The sequence below is a fragment of the Esox lucius genome, chromosome 11 (genome assembly GCF_011004845.1).
Source record: "Esox lucius isolate fEsoLuc1 chromosome 11, fEsoLuc1.pri, whole genome shotgun sequence".
Classification (NCBI taxonomy): Eukaryota; Metazoa; Chordata; class Actinopteri; order Esociformes; family Esocidae; genus Esox; species Esox lucius.
Window position 1 is genome coordinate 31652063 of NC_047579.1, and position 22293 is coordinate 31674355.

Below are 22293 nucleotides of genomic sequence, written 5' to 3' on the forward strand. Positions count from 1 at the left end.
CATCAAATCAGTATGAGAGGCATTTTTCACAGGCGTGTAAAATATAATATAAATACAATGTTTGTGAATGGCTGGTTTATTATATTACAATAATCAGACTTATTCATGATAGATTTGGATTGGTTTAGGTTCCCTCTGACCAAAATAAATAAACAAATAGACTCATAGCCATCTGCATCAAGGCATTCAAATTCTTTCCACATGCATGTGAGGTTAAGTTCAGTCAGATCAGGCAGCTGTCTGCACCGCAGGAAGGAGTTGCTACAGCGAGGTAAGATTAGGAAATCCCTACTGACAATGCCCCCCCACTCTCTGCGCGATGCTGGCCAACTTCCTAGCCACTCGTCAGCTTGCGTCACAGATAAGACGCTAACCTTGACTATAGTTCTTAGCTTGGTACCATGAAAAAGTATCTTAGACCACTATGCCACAAGGGAGGAAAGTCGGAAAAGTAAAATATGCTAGTATAATATCACCTCAAGACCTAACTTTTGCATTCAGTAGGTTCCAGTGTAAAAAAAAAAAGAAACAATTTGTATCATTGGAAGATGTGTGATACACTTACCAGAACTCCAAAAGCAATGATCTTGAGCACACACTCCATGGAGAACAGCGATGTGAACACGATGTTAAGGTTGGCCAGCACAGTCTCGTAGGCCGGAGAGGCTCCATCGTACTACACACACACACACACACACACACACACATACAAGCACACACCCATACGCACCCAGGCACACACACACAAACAAACACGAGTACAAACAAGCAAACATGCAAACAGGCAGACAAATATTTGCACATGCATGAAGATACATACACATATATATGCACACAGACAAAGACATTAACAGAAATGCACAAAAATGTAAAAAACAACAAAAAAATAAGTTCAAGAATAGAAATAATATGATTCAAACACACACAGAAACAGACAACCAGGGACCAGAGGAATACACATATAAGGACATAGCGCGACACAGTTTAACACCCCCAGAGGCAGAAACAACCGTTAAATTAGTTAAAGGGAAGAATGTAGGAAAGAAGGTAGGAAGGAAGAAAGGCAGGAAGGAAAGAAGGAAGGTAGATAGGAAGGAATGTACGTAGGTAGGTAGGTAGGTGGGTATATTATTAGGTACAGTAGGTAGGTAGGTGGATTATTATATAGAGTAGGTAGGTAGGTGGATTATTATATAGAGTAGTTAGGTAGGTGGGTAGATTATTAGGTACATTAAAAAGAAGGTCAGTGGGTAGGTTATTAGGTACAGTAGGTAGGTAAGTGGACTATTAGAGTAGGTAGGTAGGTGGGTAGATTATTAGATACGGTAGGTTGGTGTGTAGATTATTAGGTACAGTAGGTAGGTAGGTAGGTAGGAAGGTGGATTATTAGGTACAGTTGGTAGGTAGGTAGGTAGATATGTGGATTATTAGGTACAGTAGGTAGGTAGGTAGGTAGGTAGGAAGGTGGATTATTAGGTACAGTAGGTAGGTAGGTAGGTAGATATGTGGATTATTAGGTACAGTTGGTAGGTAGGTAGGTAGGTGGATTATTAGGTACAGTTGGTAGGTAGGTAGGTAGATATGTGGATTATTAGGTACAGTAGGTAGGTAGGTAGGTAGGAAGGTGGATTATTAGGTACAGTTGGTAGGTAGGTAGGTAGGTAGATATGTGGATTATTAGGTACAGTTGGTAGGTAGGTAGGTAGGTAGGTGGATTATTAGGTACAGTTGGTAGGTAGGTAGGTGGATTATTAGGTACAGTTGGTAGGTAGGTAGATATGTGGATTATTAGGTACAGTTGGTAGGTAGGTAGATATGTGGATTATTAGGTATAGTTGGTAGGTAGGTAGGTAGGTAGGTAGGTGGATTATTAGGTACAGTTGGTAGGTAGGTAGGTAGATATGTGGATTATTAGGTACAGTAGGTAGGTAGGTAGGTAGGAAGGTGGATTATTAGGTACGGTATATAGGTAGGTAGATTATTAGGTACAGTTGGTATGTAGGTGGATTATTAGGTACAGTAGGTAGGTAGGTAAGTAGGAAGGTGGAATATTAGGTACGGTTGGTAGGTAGGTAGGTAGGTATGTGGATTATTAGGTACAGTAGGTAGGTATGTAGATGGATTATTGGATACGGTAGTTAGGTGTCTAGATTATTAGGTAAAGTAGGTAGGTAGGTAGGTAGGAAGGTGGATTATTAGGTACAGGAGGTAGTTAGGTAGGTAGGTGGATTATTAGGTACAGTTGGTAGGTAGGTGGATTATTAGGTACAGGAGGTAGTTAGGTAGGTAGGTGGATTATTAGGTACAGTAGGTATGCAGGTGGATTATTAGGTACAGTAGGTAGGTAGGTGGATTATTAGGTACAGTAGGTAGGTGGATTATTAGGTACAGTAGGTAGGTAGGTAGGTAGATTATTAGGTACAGTAGGTAGGTGGGTATGAAGATTGAAAATAAGGTCTTGGTGGTATGTTAATAAATGCAAAACCCAGTAATGATTTTTAGTTCTGTGTGTTAGTGTGAGGGTGAAGGTCTAAGAGAGGGTACACACAAAGAGACACAATGTGTTCTGACATGCCGTACCTTCATCATCAGTACGATTGTGTTGAGGGCAATCATAGCCATGATTGTATACTCGAATGGCGGCGACACCACAAACTCCCACATGCGGTACTGGAAGCTTTGCTTGTTCTTGGGCATGTGTCGCGTCAGGGGTTTGGCATTAATGGCAAAGTCTATACAGCCTCTCTGGAAGCACACAAAACAATGGGGTTTTGCCTCACCGCAGTGGTCTTCAAGGCTGATCTTGGGAACTAACAGTACATGCACTTTCAGTCTAAAAGATTAGAAGATATTCAAAAAAACTCAGCATTGTTTTTCGCAAAAAAATACAACATACAGCTCTAGAAAAAATTAAGAGACCTCTCCTAATTGTTCTTAAATCAGCATCTCTACATATATGACAGCCATTCCATTCCAGTGTCTGTGAAATTCCAACAAATGCACATCTCATTTTACTTACTGATTAGATGATTACCTGAACCAAATCTAATTTAACAAGAAAAAGTATAAAAACCACTGCTGTGGTCATCACTATCCTCTTGCAATAGGACCAGCTGGATGGCAAAAATTGTGCAAGTAGTACCTCAAAGGTAATTTTAATAAAAAAAATACAATGCAGTATGACAAAAGAGTTTAAAAGAAAAGCTTTGAGTGAGGAAAAGAAGGGTTCAATTCTGGCTTTACTGGCAGAGGGATACAGTGAGCGTCAGGTTGCTTCCATCCTGAAAATGTTAAAGACGGCGGTTCATAAGAACAAGGTCAAGCAACAGACATTGGGGACAACAAAGCTACAGGCTGGCAGAGGGCGAAAACGACTTTCCACTGACCAAGATGACCGTCAACTCATTCGAATGTCACTCAACAACCGTAGGATGACATCAAGTGACCTACAAAAAGAATGGCAAATAGCAGCTGGGGTGAAGTGCACGGTGAGAACGGTTCAAAACAGGCTCCTAGGGGCAGGGCTGAAGTCGTGCAAAGCTAGAAAAAAGCCCTTCATCATTGAGAAGCAAAGAAAAGCCAGGCTGAAGTTTGCAAAAGACCATAAGGATTGGACCGTAGAGGAATGGAGTTAGGTCATCATCTCTGACGATGATTTTCAGCTTTTCCCAACACCTGGTCGTCTAATGGTTAGACGGAGACCTGGAGAGGCATACAAGCCAGAGTGACTCACACCCACTGTGAAATCTGGTGGAGGATCGGTGATGATCTGGGGATCCTTCAGCAAGGCTGGAATCGGGCAGATATGTCTTTGTAAAGGATGCATGAATCAAGCCAAGGAACAACACCTTAGAATTTGTTTTTCCAGCAGGACAATGCCACACAGCCAGGTCAATCAAGGTTGTGGATGGAGGACCACCATATCATATCACCATACAATGTCATGGCCAGCCCAATCTCCAGACCTGAACCCCATGAAAACCACTGGAATTTGATCAATAGGAAGATGGATGGTCACAAGCCATCAAACAAAACCGAGCTACTTGAATTTGTGTGCCATGTTCATTTTACTCTAACCAGAGAAACTGATAATTTTGCAGTGGTTTTAATTTTTTCCAGAGCTGTATATAACTTAACATGTTTCAGCGACATGTACTGTAGGCTAATTGTATCTAGACTGGGTACATAAGACTTTTGCTCTAGCCTATAACTTTGTGGTAACCGTCTAGTGTTTGAGTGGAAGTTTTCCTTCCAAATTTTTTTTTTATGCTAAAAAGCTGCTTTGATTTATTAAAATGGCATGGGCAAACCCCAACAATAGAAAGTACATCATGTTACAGTTTAATTTTTTAAGTTAGATTACGTTTCAAGCCTTTTTAGGGATTCAGCAGGTTCGAAAACCCTGAAATGCTTCTTGTATCTTTTTTCTTCTCTGATTTATACTTTGACTACAAAGATGATCACAAATGAGTAATCACATTTTTTTGGGTGTAAGTTAATAGAATATATACATTAATACAAATTAGATTTTCACTAGCCACTTTCTTTAACAATTAACACAACTAAATGAAAACCACTGGTGAGTTTTGAAGGATAGAATAATAATCATGGTCTCAAAAGAGCTACTGTATTACACACATACAAAACCTGGCATAGTCACAAATAATCCCCAATAACCTCTCAACTATCATATCTAATCTAATGTTGTTGTACTTGAGAGCAGTAATCTGACTCGAGTCAGAATTTGACTTGACATGGACTCAGACTTTGGAGACACAGATTTAAATTCCTATTTGCTGGCATGACTTCTAGACTATTAGAATTTTGACTTGGTATGCTATGTAAAAGGAAATTAATATTAGTGGCAGCAGATGCTCAGAGCAGTTTTGTTAAGCAGTGAGATTTTCACAACCACACTGAGCCTGGGGTATTCATTACACTAAACAACAAGTTTTCAAATAGAGTTTAGATTGGGCAAACTGATGTAGTTCCATCCCAGTTTTGTTCTGCTTGACTACATGTTTTGCTACAAGCACACTTTTATGGATGAATGAATACACCATTCCACATCTTGACACTATATTTCACTGGGTAAATAACATTATGTGAGGTAATGTGGGCCTGGTACTCAGACATCACTACTAGCTCCATGGCTCGACCACAGGTACTCAGACATCACCACTCGGTCCATGGCTCGACCACTGGTACTCAGACTTCCCCACTATTTTCATAGTTCGACCACTGGTACACAGACATCCTTACTAGGTCCATGGCTCAACCACTTGTACTCAGACATCCTTACTAGGACCATGGTTCAACCACTGGTACTCAGACATCCTTACTAGGACCATGGTTCAACCACTGGTACTCAGACACCCTTACTAGGTCCATGGTTCAACCACTGGTACTCAGACATCCTTACTAGGTCCATGGTTCAACCACTGGTACTCAGACATCCTTACTAGGTCCATGGTTCAACCACTGGTACTCAGACACCCTTACTAGGTCCATGGTTCAACCACTGGTACTCAGACATCCTTACTAGGTCCATGGTTCAACCACTGGTACTCAGACTTCAACTCAGACTTATGCTTCCGTCTTTCACCTTTAATATTCTCACCTCGTTTTTCTCTAAACTGTAATCCTCCATCATCTTGTCTCCTTGCTCCTGGAAAGTGATGATGATGAGAGCCACGAAAATGTTGACGAAGAAGAAGGGGAAGACCACGAAGTACACCACGTAAAAGATGGACATCTCCATCCGGTACCCCGGGCTCGGGCCCTGATTCTCATAAGTCGCATCCACTGAATGTTTCAGCACCCTGGGCGAAAGATCAGAGGACCATTTTATTCAAGTTTACTATGTTGTTTTTCCACATCAGTTCTCCACAGTTTTGGATTCCTGTAATAAGCTTGGTGTATTTTACTCACTGCGGCCACCCCTCTCCGGTAGACACTGTGAAGAGGGTGAGCAGGGCCCAAAGCACGTTGTCGTAGTGGAAATCGTACTTCTTCCACTCCCGCTTCTGCGCCTTCACTTCGTTATTCCGTTCATAGACTAGGTATTCGCCCCTATAACACAACAGATTGATAAAGTGTGTGTGTTTACATTATTTGTCCATAGGTTTGTGTGCTACTGTTTGTCTCCTAACCTGCAATCCCGCTCAAACTCTTTTGACTCATCTGTGCAGTAGAAAAATCTTCCTTTGAACAGCTGTACAGCCACCACAGCGAAGATGAACATGAAGAGCATGTAGACAATAAGGATGTTCAAGACGTTCTTCAGGGAGTTGACTACGCAGTCAAACACAGCCTGGGATACAGAGATAAACACTACAGTAAAACAGCCTGGGATACAGAGATAAACACTACAGTAAAACAGTCTGGGATACAGAGATAAACCCTACAGTAAAACAGCCTGGGATACAGAGATAAACACTACAGTAAAACAGCCTGGGATACAGAGATAAACACTACAGTAAAACAGCCTGGGATACAGAGATAAACCATACAGTAAAACAGCCTGGGATACAGAGATAAACACTACAGTAAAACAGTCTGGGATACAGAGATAAACCCTACAGTAAAACAGCCTGGGATACAGAGATAAACACTACAGATAAACAGCCTGGGATGCACAAACTGTAAAATACAACTTATTGATGAGAAAAAGTCTCCATATTTTTGTAATCATAGACATGGCTGTGTGCAGATTGTAATAAACAGGGTTGAAGTGAATCTAACCTTGAGCTTCGGAAGGCGCTTGATCGTTTTAAGAGGTCGCAACACTCTTAGTACCCTCAGAGACTTGATCGTGCTGATGTCTTTCCCCTTGCTGCTCCCCCTGTTTCACACACACACACACACACACACAGAGAAGACAGACATTAACAGTCAGAGAAGAGCATGGTGCATGGAGGTACCTGGCGTAGCCCCTAATGATTCAACGAGAAGGGAACAGAAGTAGTAGGATGCCATTCCTAGAAGGTAGTTGCTGAGTTCACTCAGCGAGGAACTCAGACAGGGTTAGTTGACAAAACATGCTGTATTATGAAAGACTACTGCTGCCAGTTTCAGTTGAACTGTACCTACAGCTTCTGTTGTGCTGTTTCATGCTATATAATAAGTGTTCTTTTCAAACTACCCTGTCACTCGCAGTGTGCAATGCATCATCCACTTAGAAAAGGTGGCTTATCTCAGCTGACACATGCACTGAAGGACTAAAACTGTGTGCAGTCTACTCATGCTCCTTTCATATATCTTCCCATGCTGTATTGAAACCTTGTTCTCCATTGATAGCTAGAGGAATGGTGAACCTTTTCTACAGACACTACCACTACCACTTCCCTCCCCAAGCTGGTTTCATAGCATAGCTCAAACAGCATGAGATGTTTTTGTCTGGTTCTTTGGCAAAGACAGACATTAAGTGCAGGCATTTCTGGTCTGAAATGCCCAGCCAAACCTCTTTCTTTTTTTTTGGAAGGGACACTGTGGACAGGTGTCTGGGAGTGCAAAGCATTATCTCTGGTCACACTAATGCAGAAATAGATGAATAGCCTACTGACTAACTAAAATAGATGACTAGCTAACTAGCTGGCTATAGCTAACTAATGTTAGTTACCTAGCTAACAGTCAAACTAAACATAATCTCCATGAGAGAATATTCTACTTGTCTACCTAGGTCTTCCCTACTCAGCCTAAGGTCAGCTGTGACCTCAGCTAGGACACCATCAAGGTCCGTCGGGATGCCTGGGGTCTTTCAGAGCTTCCTTCCGCAGCTGTTACAACAGATGTAGGGCTAAATGGTGGTTGGCAATCTGTGTGTGTGTGTGTGCACGAATGTATTGATACATTTGTATCCGGGTCAGTTTTTGTGGGTGTTTCGACATGTTTCTGTGTGTCTGATCTCCACCAGCCGTATTTCCTCGTTGTGGGTCTGTTTGTTCGTCTACCTGTCTGGGTTTCCATGTGTCTGTGACATCTGCCTCTCTCCGCTGCCCCCTACCGGCCCCAGCATGAGCCCCCAAATCCCTCTCAGCCTCATATTCTACGGCCGTCACCGCTGCTCTAGCTACATGTTCGCCTCCCCCTCCTCTCCAACTGATATTGCTCCTATTGTCTCTTTTTTCTCATTATGGACCAGTTTCGCAGACACAGATTAACTCTGGTACTGGACAAAAAGTGAAATCTCAATCTTTGTCCGAGATACTCTATGTGCTCTGAATCACTTGTGATCTGCTCAAGGTTTTGTTCAGATTTCCACATAAATAATTCACATTTGATTTCTTTCGTATGATCGAGCTGGTCCACAGACAGACCAGAGTGAAGACAGAGAGAGAGAGATAGACACATGGTCGACAGTGAGCACTCACAGACAGACACGATTAAAAAAGAAAGAGAGGAAAGCCATGTAATCTGAAACCACCAGCACTTTAGAGTGCAGAAGTAGATAAAGATAGAGAGAATACAACTTTACCGGGTACTGCTCCTGTTTGTCCAGAACGGAGAGATGAGAAAGAGTCAGAGACAGCAAGACCAAGGAAGAGAGAAAGAGAAAGGGAGGTGGTAATAGAGAGAAAGAAAATGGGAAACAGGGAAAAGGAGAAATAACATCTATATGAGACAGAGAAAAACAGTGCAAGGCCTGCGTTTCTTTTCGTCCCTCCCCTCATACGCAAGGATATTCAGTGTCCCCAACATACCCACTCCCAGCTTCCTGTGTGTTTTCTTGTCAGTTTTCTGTCAGTTATAGAATTTGATGAACACACAACTCACAGAGACACAGACACACACATACACAGTTGTATTCTACTCGTGAGAACGTTCTAGGGAACAAAATATATTTCCATTAGAATCCCATTTTACCATATTCCTCAACCTGAATCTAAACCTAACCATTTTTTCTAACTGTAACCACTGACCATATCCCTAATTCTGACCTTAACCCCCAAGCCTTATATAGCATTTTAAATGTTTAAGCAAATGATCCTCACATCACCAGATTTGCCATTGGTTACTACACAAGTGAAGACATCTGGTTCACACAGATGGGCATTTATTGTGGTGGGGACTAAGCCACAAAAATCCATGTTCTCTAAACCTAACTTTAATCCTAACCAAAACTCTACGATCAATAACCTATTATTCATGCCAGGGCAAACACACATATTTTTGGTTTATCTTTGCTCATGGGACACAAACAATTATGACCACTCAAAGCCATGTTTCACTAACTACAAACACCTAACCTTATATCAAAAACCTAACCTTAACTGTAACCCTTAGACAATTATATCTTAAACTCATAGCCTAACCCTTAAACCTTCCTCATGTGGACAGGCCACATTTTCATTTAATTACTTGTGGTCCCTAACAAGATAACAAAACTTGAACACACACACACTCACCCACAGCATCAACATAGTTCCACCACCATCACTGATGCTCCACATCAACGAAACTTCAAACAAGTCCATCAGGTCAACTAATCACATTAACCAATATCAAACCATTTACCAGCCATCTGATTGGGCTGCTAGAGTTGGTGTTTATCTGTGTCGACCTATCAGTATCCTGGCTTTGGGAAGGGTATTGTTTTTAGGCAGCGGTTTGTCTATGCATTTGAGAGGCATGTGGGAGGACAACAGAAGCCCAGATACCACCGATCCTAAGTCCAGACTGTGGATGCCAGACTAATTGGATAAGTGGTGATATACAGTATCTCACAAAAGTGAGTACACCCCTCACATCTTTGCAAATATTTGATTATATCTTTTCATGTGACAACACGGAAGAAATGAAACTTTGGTACAATGTAAAGTAGTGAGTGTACAGCTTGTATAACAGTGTGAATTTGCTGTCCCCTCAAAATAACTCAACACACAGCCATTAATGTCTAAACCGCTGGCAACAAAAGTGAGTACACCCCTGAATGAAAATGTCCAAATTGGGCCCAATTAGCCATTCCCCCCACCCCTGGTGTCATGTGACTCGTTAGTGTTACAAGGTCTCAGGTGTGAATGGGGAGCATGTGTGTTAAATTGTGTGTTATCGCTCTCACACTCCCTCATACTGGTCACTGGAAGTTCAACAGGGAACCTCATGGCAAAGAACTCTCTGAGGATCTGAAAAAAAGAATTGTTGATCTACATAAAGATGGCCTAGGCTATAAGAAGATTGGCAAGACCCTGAAACTGAGCTGCAGTACGGTGGCCAAGAACATACAGTGGTTAAACAGGGCAGGTTACACCCAGAACAGGCCTCGCCATGGTCGACCAAAGAAGTTGAGTGCACGTGCTCAGCGTCATATCAAGAGGTTGTATTTGGGAAATAGACGTATGAGTGCTGCCAGTATTGCTGCAGAGGTTGAAGGGGTGGGGGTCAGCCTGTCAGTACTCAGACCATACACTGCACACTGCATCAAATTGGTCTGCATGGCTGTCGTCCCAGAAGGAAGACTCTTCGAAAGATGATGCACAAAAAAGCCAGCAAACAGTTTGCTGAAGACAAGCAGACTAAACACATGGATTACTGGAACCATGTCCTGTAATCCAAGATTAACTTATTTGGTTCAGATGGTGTTCAGCGTGTGTGGCGGCAACCAGGTGAGGAGTACAAAGACAAGTGTGTCTTGCCAACAGTCAAGCATGGTGGTGGGAGTGTCATGGTCTGGGGCTGCATGGGTGCTGCCGGCACCGGGGAGCTACAGTTCATTGAGGGAACTCTGTGGGGCCTCCCCATGCCCAAGAGGGTTAAGGCAGTGCTGGAAAATAATGGTGGTCACACAAAATATTGACACTTTGGGCCCAATTTGGACATTTTCACTTCGGGGTGTACTCACTTTTGTTGCCAGCGGTTTAGACATTAATGGCCTTGTGTTGTGTTATTTTGAGGGGACAGCAAATTTACACTGTTATACAAGCTGTACACTCATTACTTTACATTGTAGCAAAGTTTCATGTCTTCAGTGTTGTCACATGAAAAAGATATAATCAAAAGTGTACTCACTTTTGTGTGATACTGTAGATCTCAAACGAGAGCACTCTATCTGCAGTGCTGCCTGACTTTTCGACCAAATGACAGCACTATCAATATCTGTTTGAGTTTCCTCAGGCACTGTGAGTTTTAATGTGTATATCTGTGTGTGAGTGTGTAAGTGAATGCAAGCATCCGTGTGCGTTTGTTCAAGTCCGTTTTGTAGTGTGACCGTCTGTCTGTTGGCACTGTCATATTTTCCAAGATTCCCACTGGCTAAAAACGCAGGCCTAACACAGAAAGAGAAACACACAAACACATACATATACACTCATATAAACACACACATACATATGCAATACACGTATACACCTACGTAAAGACGCACACATATATAAAATAAGCAACACACACAGAGAAAGGTGTGGTTGAGTGTGTGGTTAAAGTACACAAATCCAGCGTTAGTGACACCTGTCAGTCACACACACATACACACACAAAAAACAAGGCAGAGATATGGAGGGGCACCACTGCCACCCTGGAGCACCAACCAATCAGAGGAAGACTACTGTAGCATGAAGTTGCCCCCAGACACTTATCTAGGATCAGATTTGTTTTTACCACTAATGTTCCAAGTTAGCTTCTTTTTTTTTTTACAATCTGATCCTACACCTGTGTTTAGTTGCAAAACATACCTTTAGCATCCCAATACTCAAACAAAGCATCCTTTCCTTTATCTCTTTCACATGAATGCAGATAAGAAAGAACTGGATAGGCAATGGCAATGATGCTAATGCTAGCTGGGCAATGCTAACATGCAGTGAACCTATCCGGAGCTTCCATCTGTCAGCGGTTGTGAAAGAGAAGTGAGGAAGAGGAGGGTTAAGGGGTTTGGTGAACAGCTTCTGGAGGGAGGGAGGGAGGGAGGGAGGAAGGGAAGGGAGAAGGGAGGGAATGGAGAAGGGAGGGAGGGGAGTATTCTGCAGGAACATCCTGCTTTCTTCTATACCTCTCTCTTGAACAAGAGAAGAATGTACATGCCCGCTATAATATTGAAGTCTGTAGCCTCTCTATGGAGAGGAAGCAATTGAAGGGAGCTGTTGGTAAGGCATAGGGATCAAGGGTGTAAGGAAGAAGTCATCCCTAAGGAGGTACAGTATAAGACATGCTGGGGAAGATGCAAAGTGGAGTGATTTCTGTTTACGAAACACACAAACCCCTGCCAGCGTATGATTTATTCAGAGCAATGACAACCCTCTAAATGGATTAAAAAAATTGGAATGGCTGCGGATCCAAAGTTCTGGAATCTGTAGTATGTATCAAGTCCTGCATGTGTATATTCTTTACGTGCAAAGAACAGGCTACAGGCGAATGGTGTTTGTTCAATAACGTTCAATCAAAGCTGAAGTAATGTCTGCAAGATCACTATGATCACAGTATTCCACATAACATAACTGAATATAATAATATAAGACAAAACCACCACCTCACAACAAATTCCTAGTTTGTTGTGAAACTTCTTTGGCATTCTCATAACTCTCTCATCTGACAAAAATATAACACTGAGATAACCTTTTTTTACCCATCGTTTTTATAATATTGACCAGTTGGACTTGAATTGGAAACCAATTCTTATTTGCACATGAGTTTGAAGTCCCTTGTCCCGGTTAGACATCCTGCTGAATCCAAATATTAACTAAAGGACACAAAACCACTACAGCTTGCATTCACATTGTATTATGAGAGTTTTGACAGACTGTCACTGATTAGTCTTTCCAGGCGAGATTATATACACTACTATCTTCAGTTCTGTTATGTAGGCTAGAATACTGTCAATTAATCAAATACATTTATTTTTAAAGCCATTTTTACAGCAGTTCTCACAAAGTGTGAATCCAGATTCCCAGCTAAACACCCCATAGAGCAAGCAATGCAGATGTTGAAGCACAATGGCTAAGAAAAACTCCCTAAAAAGGCAAGAACCTATGAAGAAATCTAGAGAACAGCCAGGCTCCAAGGGGTGGCCAATCCATTTCTGGCTGTGCCTGGTGGAGATTAAAGGAGTAAATTGGCCACTAAGGCCAGATCATTCATCAACACTTTCAAAACATTCAGATGATCAGCTGTTAAAAAATGATTACTCCTTAGGAGTAAATGTATATGTCAGGTAGCTTTTCATAGCCGAGTGTTCAAAAGTAGTCACAGTGGTTATAGAGGGGGTAAACTATCTGCTCCTTCAAAGTAAATGTGAATGTCAGTTTGCCTTTTATAGGCAAGTGTTTAGAGGTTAAGACAAAAATAGCAACACAACCAGGTGGACTGTGGACAGGGACAGCTAGGAGTCATCAGGCCAGGTAGTCCTGAGGTATGGTCCTAGGGCTCAGGTCCTCCTAGAACAAGTGAAAAAGAGAGAGACCAAGAAGAATTAGCTAGAGTACACCTAAGTAGACCAGATAAGAGAGAATACACCAGACAGGACAGACTGACCCTAGCCCAGCAGCACATCAAGTATTGCAGCATAGATACTGGGAACTGAGAAGGGGCTGTTGGGATACATTGTGTCCTGGGACAGGGCCAACCAGTCAGGAAATGGCATCATAGCTCTCACACCAACAAAGGGATATCGTGAACCACTAACTAACTACCCTAAAACAAGGCAGAGTATCGGACAGCAAAATCGGACAGAAAGATTGTGTCAGTGACTCAACCCGCTCATGTTGAGTATGGTGACAAAAGCCTGGCATGTAGCCCAAGAGCAAGAGAAAGCCAATGAGAGCTGCTTTAAGAGGGTCTGGGTCAGAGTATCCCACTGAAAAGAAAGGAGGGCAGCCAGGCAAAGACAGTAAGGCTGGGAGGTCAATCCAGAGCATTGCCTTTCTCATTCATGCCCTTTGGTTAAAATACACCCAATCATGTGACCTACTGAAGAGTTGAATACTGAAGTGTTGAGTCTTCAGTAAAGTCATAAAGATTGAGACTGAGTCTGTCTCGCAAATACATCGGCAGATTATTTTCTAAATTGAGCTCTATATAAGAGAAGGTTCGGTCTCCACAGCAATAAAGAAGCTTGTGTCATGATGTTTTGTAGGTTCACAGTAAAACAATAAAATCAGCAGTAAGTTGATACACATCCCTTTGTCTACTTCCAAAGAGTCTGGTGAACCAGTTTTAATAGGGATGTGTGTATATTTTTCATTCAAGATGATTTGATACAGAAATGATTCAGTTTCATAGACTCATGGCTGCTCATAGACTCAGATAATTTAAATCAATTATCTGATGATCCATGCTACATTTCAGTTGGTATGGGGCCTGTGGATCAAAGCACAGTTTAAACATTTGAATGCAAGATCGATTGGTGAATCTGTTAAATCTATGTTATCTGCTATCATGCTTTCTTTCAAAGTGCACAGAGACACAGTCTGGTGAAGTGGATAAAGTGGGACAAAATTCAATAGTTTCCCTTTGTAACAGGTAACCTGAAGATAAAACTGGAAACATGTTGGGGTTCTAATTTAGCTGAACTACCATAAAACAAAATGTTTTGACAAAAAGTTTTAGACTTCTGTAATCATATGCTCTTGAAATACTTGTTTGTTCCTCAAAAATGAGATCATGAATAATGCTGAGGTACTTAATTAAACCTCTGAGATTCATTATCAGATTCAACCACGGGTTTCTTTGTTTCTAGTGACCAAGGATCAAATTTCTGTTGTATCGTGTTTTGCAATCCAGTTCTGAAACACAGGTTTCCAGGGTATGAAATAATGGGCGTTTCACATATTTCGTTGAAATGTACATCTGAGTGTGGCTTGCATAGCAGCGGAAATACACATTGTTTCCGAGTTATATCATCAAGAGTGGTCCTAAAAGGGAACTTTGCGGAACACAATATAACGTACCTTTGTTTTGTTGGAGGATTGACCAGGCATGAACATTTTCACGTAAACCAATTTGGGTTGTCAATTTCTCCAAAAGAATGTGGTGGTAAATGGTCTGAAAGGAGGCACTAAGGTAAAGAAGAACAAGGACAGGAGCAAAGCCTTGGGCTGACGTCATTAAAAGGTACAATCTTCATCAGTGAGTTTTCAGTGGGTACTATTCCTCATGCGATGCAAATACCAGCGGTTCTTTTCACTGGTAGAAAAAGTCCATCGATATTTCCCAGTTGTAAGCAAACCACAATACCTCAAATTCTTGCCGATCTCCAGCTCTTGTAATGAGGAATCCTCAGAAGCAGGCACTGTTTGAAATCTCAAAATGACTATCTAATGAGCTCCTGAGAATCTGTAAGATGTTCCCATTTTAAAGAGCCCACCTTTGAGGATGGGAACACAACAAGGAAGTAGGGCTAACTTTAGCCTATAGTCTTAACAAAGCCAAAGAGAATTAATCAACCTAATTATCTGCAATGTCGTGACATTGTTGAGACAAGTTCAATGGCTCTATTGAACCATACCTAACTGCCACCAGTGTGATCTACAATAATTTCACAATAATTTCTACTAAAGACGACTTACTTACTTTTAGATCAGACATAGGGCTTATTCAACCAATGATGTTGTTGTTTTTACGCTTTGAGTGCAAATTTGTAAAATGCTATTGTGCTACATAACTATGTCTGAAACACCAACAATTACTTACATTGTTTCTAGGTAAACTCAAAAAACACCCCACATAGTGTAACACCGTGGATTTTTCAAAGGGGACATATTACATCTGCTTCAGCCTTCCAAAAATATAAGGGAGAAAACATTTGTTTATTGCAATGTGGCTAGGTGTTGCTTCAGTTGGAAACTGGTTGTATGTATAGGTTGTAGGTAGTCTGTCATCACGTGGGCGTGATTGTATTTGGTGATGTCATTGTGTCGCATGATTCCGTTATGTTTGTTTTAGTTGCACCATTTTTCTTTTACTGTGTTCTGTAGAATCTTGCAAACCAGGCGATTTAAGCCATTATTGAAAATGCATTACCAGAATGCATAATTTGCTGTCTCTTTGCAGTGGTGAGGTGCCCCAACGAAATATCAAACTGTCAACGAAAATATAAATGTGTGGGAAAACACATCTGGTGCACTTACAAAAACAATCCTTAGAAATTTCTTAATAGTTGGAGTTAAAAAAGTTGTAATAAAAATTGCTATATTCAGTAGTCTCTGGAAGTAGGAGTTGATTTTGCTCTAGGACAAACACAGGCAATCTACACTAACCTAAAGGATTATTAGGAACACCTGTTCAATTTCTCATTAATGCAATTATCTAATCAACCAATCACATGGCAGTTGCTTCAATGCATTTAGGGATGTGGTCCTGGTCAAGACAATCTCCTGAACTCCAAACTCAATGTCAGAATGGGAAAGAAAGGTGATTTAAGCAACCTTGAGGCGGATGGGCTACAACAGCAGAAGACCCCACCGGGTACCACTCATCTCCACTACAAATAGGAAAAAGAGGCTATAATTTGCACGAGCTCACCAAAATTGGACAGTTGAAGACTGGAAGATGAGTCTCGATTTCTGTTGAGACATCCAGAAGGTAGAGTCAGAATTTGGCGTAAACAGAATGAGAACATGGATCCATCATGCCTTGTTACCACTGTGCAGGCTGGTGGTGGTGGTGGTGTAATGGTGTGGGGGATGTTTTCTTGGCACACTTTAGGCCCCATAGTGCCAATTGGGCATTGTTTAAATGCCACGGCCTACCTGAGCATTTTTTCTGACCATGTCCATCCCTTTATGGCCACCATGTACCCATCCTCTGATGGCTACTTCCAGCAGAATAATGCACCATGTCACAAAGCTCGAATCATTTCAAATTGGTTTCTTGAACATGACAATGAGCTCACTGTACTGAAATGGCCCCCACAGTTACCAGATCTCACCCCAATAGAGCATCTTTGGGATGTGGTGGAACGGGAGCTTCGTGCATGTGCATCCCACAAATCTCCATCAACTGCAAAATGCTATCCTATCAATATGGGCCAACATTTCTAAAGAATGCTTTCAGCACCTTGTTGAATCAATGCCACGTAGAATTAAGGCAGTTTTTAAGGCGAAAGGGGGTCAAACACAGTATTAGTATGGTGTTCCTAATAATCCTTTAGGTGAGTGTATCTTGGTAAGGGTAAGCACAGTATGCTCCTGTGAAAATGGACAATGAGGGTAAACATTTATATACAAAATAATATATAAAATAATCTACACAAAATTCCTCTTTAACATTTGTATAGGTTAAATTTGCACTCACTGAATTTAGCGCCTTGGACCTGTATGTATAAAACTAACCAGCATTTGGCGAAACTTTCTCCATTCTTTGATTTGGCCAAAGAAGTGTCTTCTTAATATCGGTTTCCAGTTGCAGTTGATTTAAAAATCTATAAATTAATTGTTTGCTCAGTTAAGTAATACAACAATCAGTTCTGTTCCAATTTTCAGTATCCTATATTAACTGGGTTGGTCCCCAAACAGCACAATCTGTGCTGTTGAATGCACTGTTCTTTGCAGAATATTTCAGAGATATCAAGGTATGGTACTGCTTGCGTTCATGACTTACAGTTATACTACAATAATACTACACGCAACTGTTCTTTTCTTGTGTTATTGGGACCACATCCTCACCTACATCAAACTGGACCATAGTACAAATGGAAGAAAGGCTTCATTATGCTATTGTCTGTGAGTTTGGAACACATCTGGGGGATAGGAAGCCATTTAATATTTAGCACAAGAGTGCCAAGAATAAAGAATAGCTCCAACAGTAGTTGGAAGAGGGGCCAGTAGAGATGTTTGGAGCATCCACTATTGTTTTTATAAATGTCTCGAAGGATACAGGACAAAGAAACTCTGGTGTCTCCATTGATAAAATGTCCTGGAAGTTCTTTGCTTGTCTTTATTAAAATACGCTTTTATTAAACATCTTGCAAATATTAATATAGCTTTGATTTAATTTGTAAAACTAACAACACTGTTCGCCAAAGTAGCCTGTTCTTTACAAATTGGACAAGGACTGAGTGTAGAAAATTTACTAAAGATCTGCAAATGTGCAGAAGCTTTGGAAAGCTCTGAATCTTTTGGTCCAATGGACTAAAGAGCCTAAAATAGTTGGATTCGCAGCCACGGCCTAAGGACATTAATGGTGGTGGTGGCCATTTCCCATTATGTTATCCATGTACACGGACCTCAAGTATTTATGATTGTATGCATATTTATGTGCACACCATCCTCACACTTGGTTTCCATTAGGGCTAGGCTTGGATTCCATTTTGATTACGTCAATTCAGATATTTGATTTTTTCTAAGAAAGATTGACTCTATTAATTGACTTAATTCAATTACTGAAATTAGTAAATCAAAATGTTAATCAACCACTGCCCTGTTTTAAATATTTTTCATTGTGCTATGAGACACCTGGAGACGGGGATTGGGTTAGCATGGAAACATGGCAGAACCGTCATAATTTCTCATGCACTGTGTTCAGACAGCAGGTACAATAATCAATTTATAAGACTTAACCAACAGCTTTATATCATGCAATTGAAATCATTGTCAATTCATATCCTATGTTTAATTGAACCAGACTAGGGAAACAATGACTTTTGGACACAATTTCAGGTGCTATACTATCTGATATTTTAAACGTACAGTTGACATAGACGCCATACTTGTAGAAACTATGCATAGACATGCATAAACTAACCACATGCACTCACATGCAACTCTGTTTCCAAAAAAGCTGTGACACTGCTTAAAATGTCAATAAAAACAGAATGCAATGAGGTGCAAATCGTTTAAACCCTATATTCAATAGAAAATAATACAAAGACATGTTATTGTTTCTTGAAAAATATATGCCCACTTTGAGTTTGATGCCAGTAACAATTTTCTAAAAAGTTGGGACAGAGGCAAAAAAAGATGGGAAAAGCTGTGTAATGCTAAAAAACGAAACCTGGTTGAATATCACACAATTAATTAAGTCAATTGGCAACAGGTCAGTAACATGGGTATTAAAAGATAATTCCAGAGATGGTGGGTCTGTCAGAAGTGAGGATGTGGAGGGGTTCACCACTCTGTCAAAGACAGCACAGGCAAATAGTGCAACAATATCATTAAAACCAGTAAGCTGAAAACTAATATTGGATGGCCGATTCTATAATGGAAATCACTGCATGGGCTCAGGAACAAGCAAGAATGGGAATACATTTCACTTTCAAAGCTACAGCAATTGGCCTCCTCAGTTCCTAAACTCTTACAGAGTGCTGTTAAAAGGTGATGCAACACAGTGGTAAACATACCCCTGTCCCAACTTTTGTGAAACGGATTGTATCAAATCAAAATGAGCATGTATTTGTCCAGGAACAATAACATTTCTCAGTTTCAACATTTGTTATGTTGTCTTTGTACCATTTTCAATTAATTATAGGGATATATGATTTGCGCATTATTTAATTTTGTTTAGAATTTTACGCAGCGTCCAAACAAATTTGAAACGGGTTTGTACATAATAACCAGAGGTTGATCTTTCAAAAGTAATCTACTAGGATTTTATCTATTAGATAAGATTACATGAATATAATGTACATAACTTGATTCCCTATTCATGTAAATGATTTGTTATGACCAGCTCCACTCCCAGCCATAACCCCACCTCCATCTCCAGCCATAACCCCACCTCCATCTCCAGCCATAACCCCACCTCCATCTCCAGCCATAACCCCACCTCCATCTCCAGCCATAACCCCACCTCCATCTCCAGCCATAACCCCACCTCCATCTCCAGCCATAACCCCACCTCCATCCCCAGCCATAACCCCACCTCCATCCCCAGCCATAGACCCACCTCCACCTCCATCTCCACCCATAACCCCACCTCCACTCCCAGCCATAACCCCACCTCCACTCCCAGCCATAACCCCACCTCCATCCCCAGCCATAACCCTGGCATATATCCAGTCCCAATCCAGGCTGCGGCGTGCAGAAGAAGGAGTCTGAAATACCTGCTTTGTTGGACGGGTGGAGGAAGGGTGCAGTTCAGGCCCCTCAGAACCACCTGGGACGCTAAAGGGTTACAGGTGCCTGGGGTGGACCTCACACCCACGGGAGATAGGATGCGGGGTGGGGGTGGGTGGGGGTAACGGACATTGGGGGAGAAAGAGGAGGGGGGGTAGTGGTGGACTGAGAGGACGTGAGGAGGAATGGGGGATACGGGATAGAGGACGGGTGGGTGGCGGTATTCCTCTGGCATAATGGATAAAGATGATTGAGGGGACATTGGGGAGAATGTACAGCCAGTATGTTTACAATGTTGTGGGAAGGTTGTTGAGGTGCTGGGAAGGTCAAAGACTCCAGACTGTGTATCATAATTGAACAGGACAGAGCAAAGGACAGAGGAGAAAGTGATAGAGCAGGTAAGACAGAGAGCGAGAGGTCAGAGAGTGATACAGCAGGTAAGACAGAGAGAGAGTAGAGTGATACAGCAGGTAAGACAGAGAGAGAGAGTAGAGTGATACAGCAGGCAAGACAGAGAGAGAGTAGAGTGATACAGCAGGCAAGACAGAGAGAGAAGAGATTCATGAAATAGTCAAACAGAGAGGGAGAGGGGAGATTGATACAGAATGTAAGATAGAGCGAGAGTAGAGAATATGGGTGTGGCATGGGAGACAGTTCAACAGGAGAGAGCAACATAGGAGTGGCTTTGCTCCAGGGTGTCTGTGAGGCTGGCTGCACTGTGATGTTGTGACCACTAGAGGGACAGCAGAGAGAGGGGGCAGCAGAGGAGAGAGAGAAGGGGATGAGGAGAGGGGCAGGAGGGGCACTTACGTGAAGGCGAAGGCCACCAGAGCACCACTAACCACTATAAAGTCCAGGATGTTCCACAGGTCACGGAAGTAGGAGCCCTGGTGCAACACCAGGCCCAGATCAACCATCTGAGAGTGGGAGAGAGGAAGACGGTGGGGCACAGAGGAGATCATGTTTTGTAATTGTTTAGTTTGATGAATAAAATAATAGGGAATAATATATGGAATGATTCAAAAATACCTTAATCAACATCTCAAAGGTGAACACCCCCGTAAAGACATAGTCAAAGTAGCGCAGTACCTGTATAAAGAGAGGACAACGAGTTTCAATGGAGGGTACAGTAGTATAATAGATACATTAGAAAGATCTAAAATAACTTGTCTCACATTGTTGCGGGGTGATTCAGGCCAGACAGGGTCTTCTGCTGCCAGGGCGATACTGCTCATAGCAATCACAGACAGGATACCAAACTCAAAGAACTTTAGGGTCACGATGTAGTGGCAAAGTCTCCGGAACCTGATAGCACACACACACACACACCACACACACACACCACACACACACACCACACACACACACACACACACACACACACACACACACACACACACACACACACACACACACACACACACACACCACACACGTTGTAAACATATTTTCACTGTTAGTGTGATTCAAGTCTGAATATGCATGTGATCATATGTGGCTGCGTGTACATCCACTCACGGGTTGGTGGTAGACAGAATGAACATGGAGCTGTAGGGAGGCATGGGTTTGGGACCACCTTCATCACCCTTCTCATCATCATCATCATCCTTGTCCTCCTTTTTAGGCAGAGGCTCTGTGTTAGCGTTCTTGTTGACTGGGGGAAGAAGAGTGACAGAAAGAGGAGTGAGAGAGGGAGACAGAGATGAGCAAGATTGGATGACGAGGGATAAAGAGAGAGGGACAGGCAAGAATGAAGGCAAGACAAAAGAATTCCAAACAAGCATGGCATGTCTGTATAATGTTTCCTTTGAAGATGTCCCCTAATGACCCTATTCCCTTCCTCTTACTCACCCTGCAGAATGGCATTGTGGGAGGGGAAGATGGGTGGGATGTCCACGGCCGTGTGCTCCGGTATCCGGGTGCTACTTCCATATGCAGGTACCATGGTTCCATCTCGGCCCAGTTGGGAGCTGCTGCGTGTCAGGTGAGGGTTGAGGCCTGCAGGGCAGAAGCCTGGGCCTGGAGTAGTGTGGTTGGCTGGGCTAGGGAGGCCAGAGGCTGGGCAGGGCTGCTGTGGTAGCTGGGGTTGGCTGGTGGCCAGTTTACTGTTCATGACATTGTCCATGTCCTCGCTGTACTGGCTGTCTTGCCTACAGAGGCTCTTCTGGATGGGCCGCGTGGTGGACAGGGTGGGACCATCCCTACAAAGGAAGACGCAAACAAAGAGACAGTGAAAAAATGAGTGGGGACATCATACAAGAAGTCTACATGGTTCTGAAACCTCCAGGGACACTGATAGACAATGTGAGGGATG

General features: G+C 42.2%; 1 protein-coding gene across 25 annotated transcripts in view; it reads right to left on the bottom strand.

Annotated features, from left to right (window-relative positions):
- The window catches only part of cacna1aa (calcium channel, voltage-dependent, P/Q type, alpha 1A subunit, a), a 127841-nt gene that overhangs the window by 41912 nt on the left and 63636 nt on the right, over window positions 1–22293 (bottom strand). For 20 of the 25 annotated variants that reach the window (XM_034295416.1, XM_034295424.1, XM_034295410.1 and 17 more), the window contains 12 exons: window positions 21831–22180; window positions 21498–21633; window positions 21155–21284; window positions 21009–21068; window positions 20790–20896; window positions 8477–8488; window positions 6745–6844; window positions 6153–6313; window positions 5932–6072; window positions 5621–5822; window positions 2581–2745; window positions 566–676 (listed from right to left, as the gene is read on the bottom strand). In XM_034295416.1, coding sequence (XP_034151307.1) covers window positions 566–676; window positions 2581–2745; window positions 5621–5822; window positions 5932–6072; window positions 6153–6313; window positions 6745–6844; window positions 8477–8488; window positions 20790–20896; window positions 21009–21068; window positions 21155–21284; window positions 21498–21633; window positions 21831–22180 — 1675 coding nt within the window. The remainder of the gene's footprint in view (window positions 1–565; window positions 677–2580; window positions 2746–5620; window positions 5823–5931; window positions 6073–6152; window positions 6314–6744; window positions 6845–8476; window positions 8489–20789; window positions 20897–21008; window positions 21069–21154; window positions 21285–21497; window positions 21634–21830; window positions 22181–22293) is intronic. The other 5 variants (XM_034295428.1, XM_034295427.1, XM_034295419.1 and 2 more) reach the window with 1 other exon arrangement.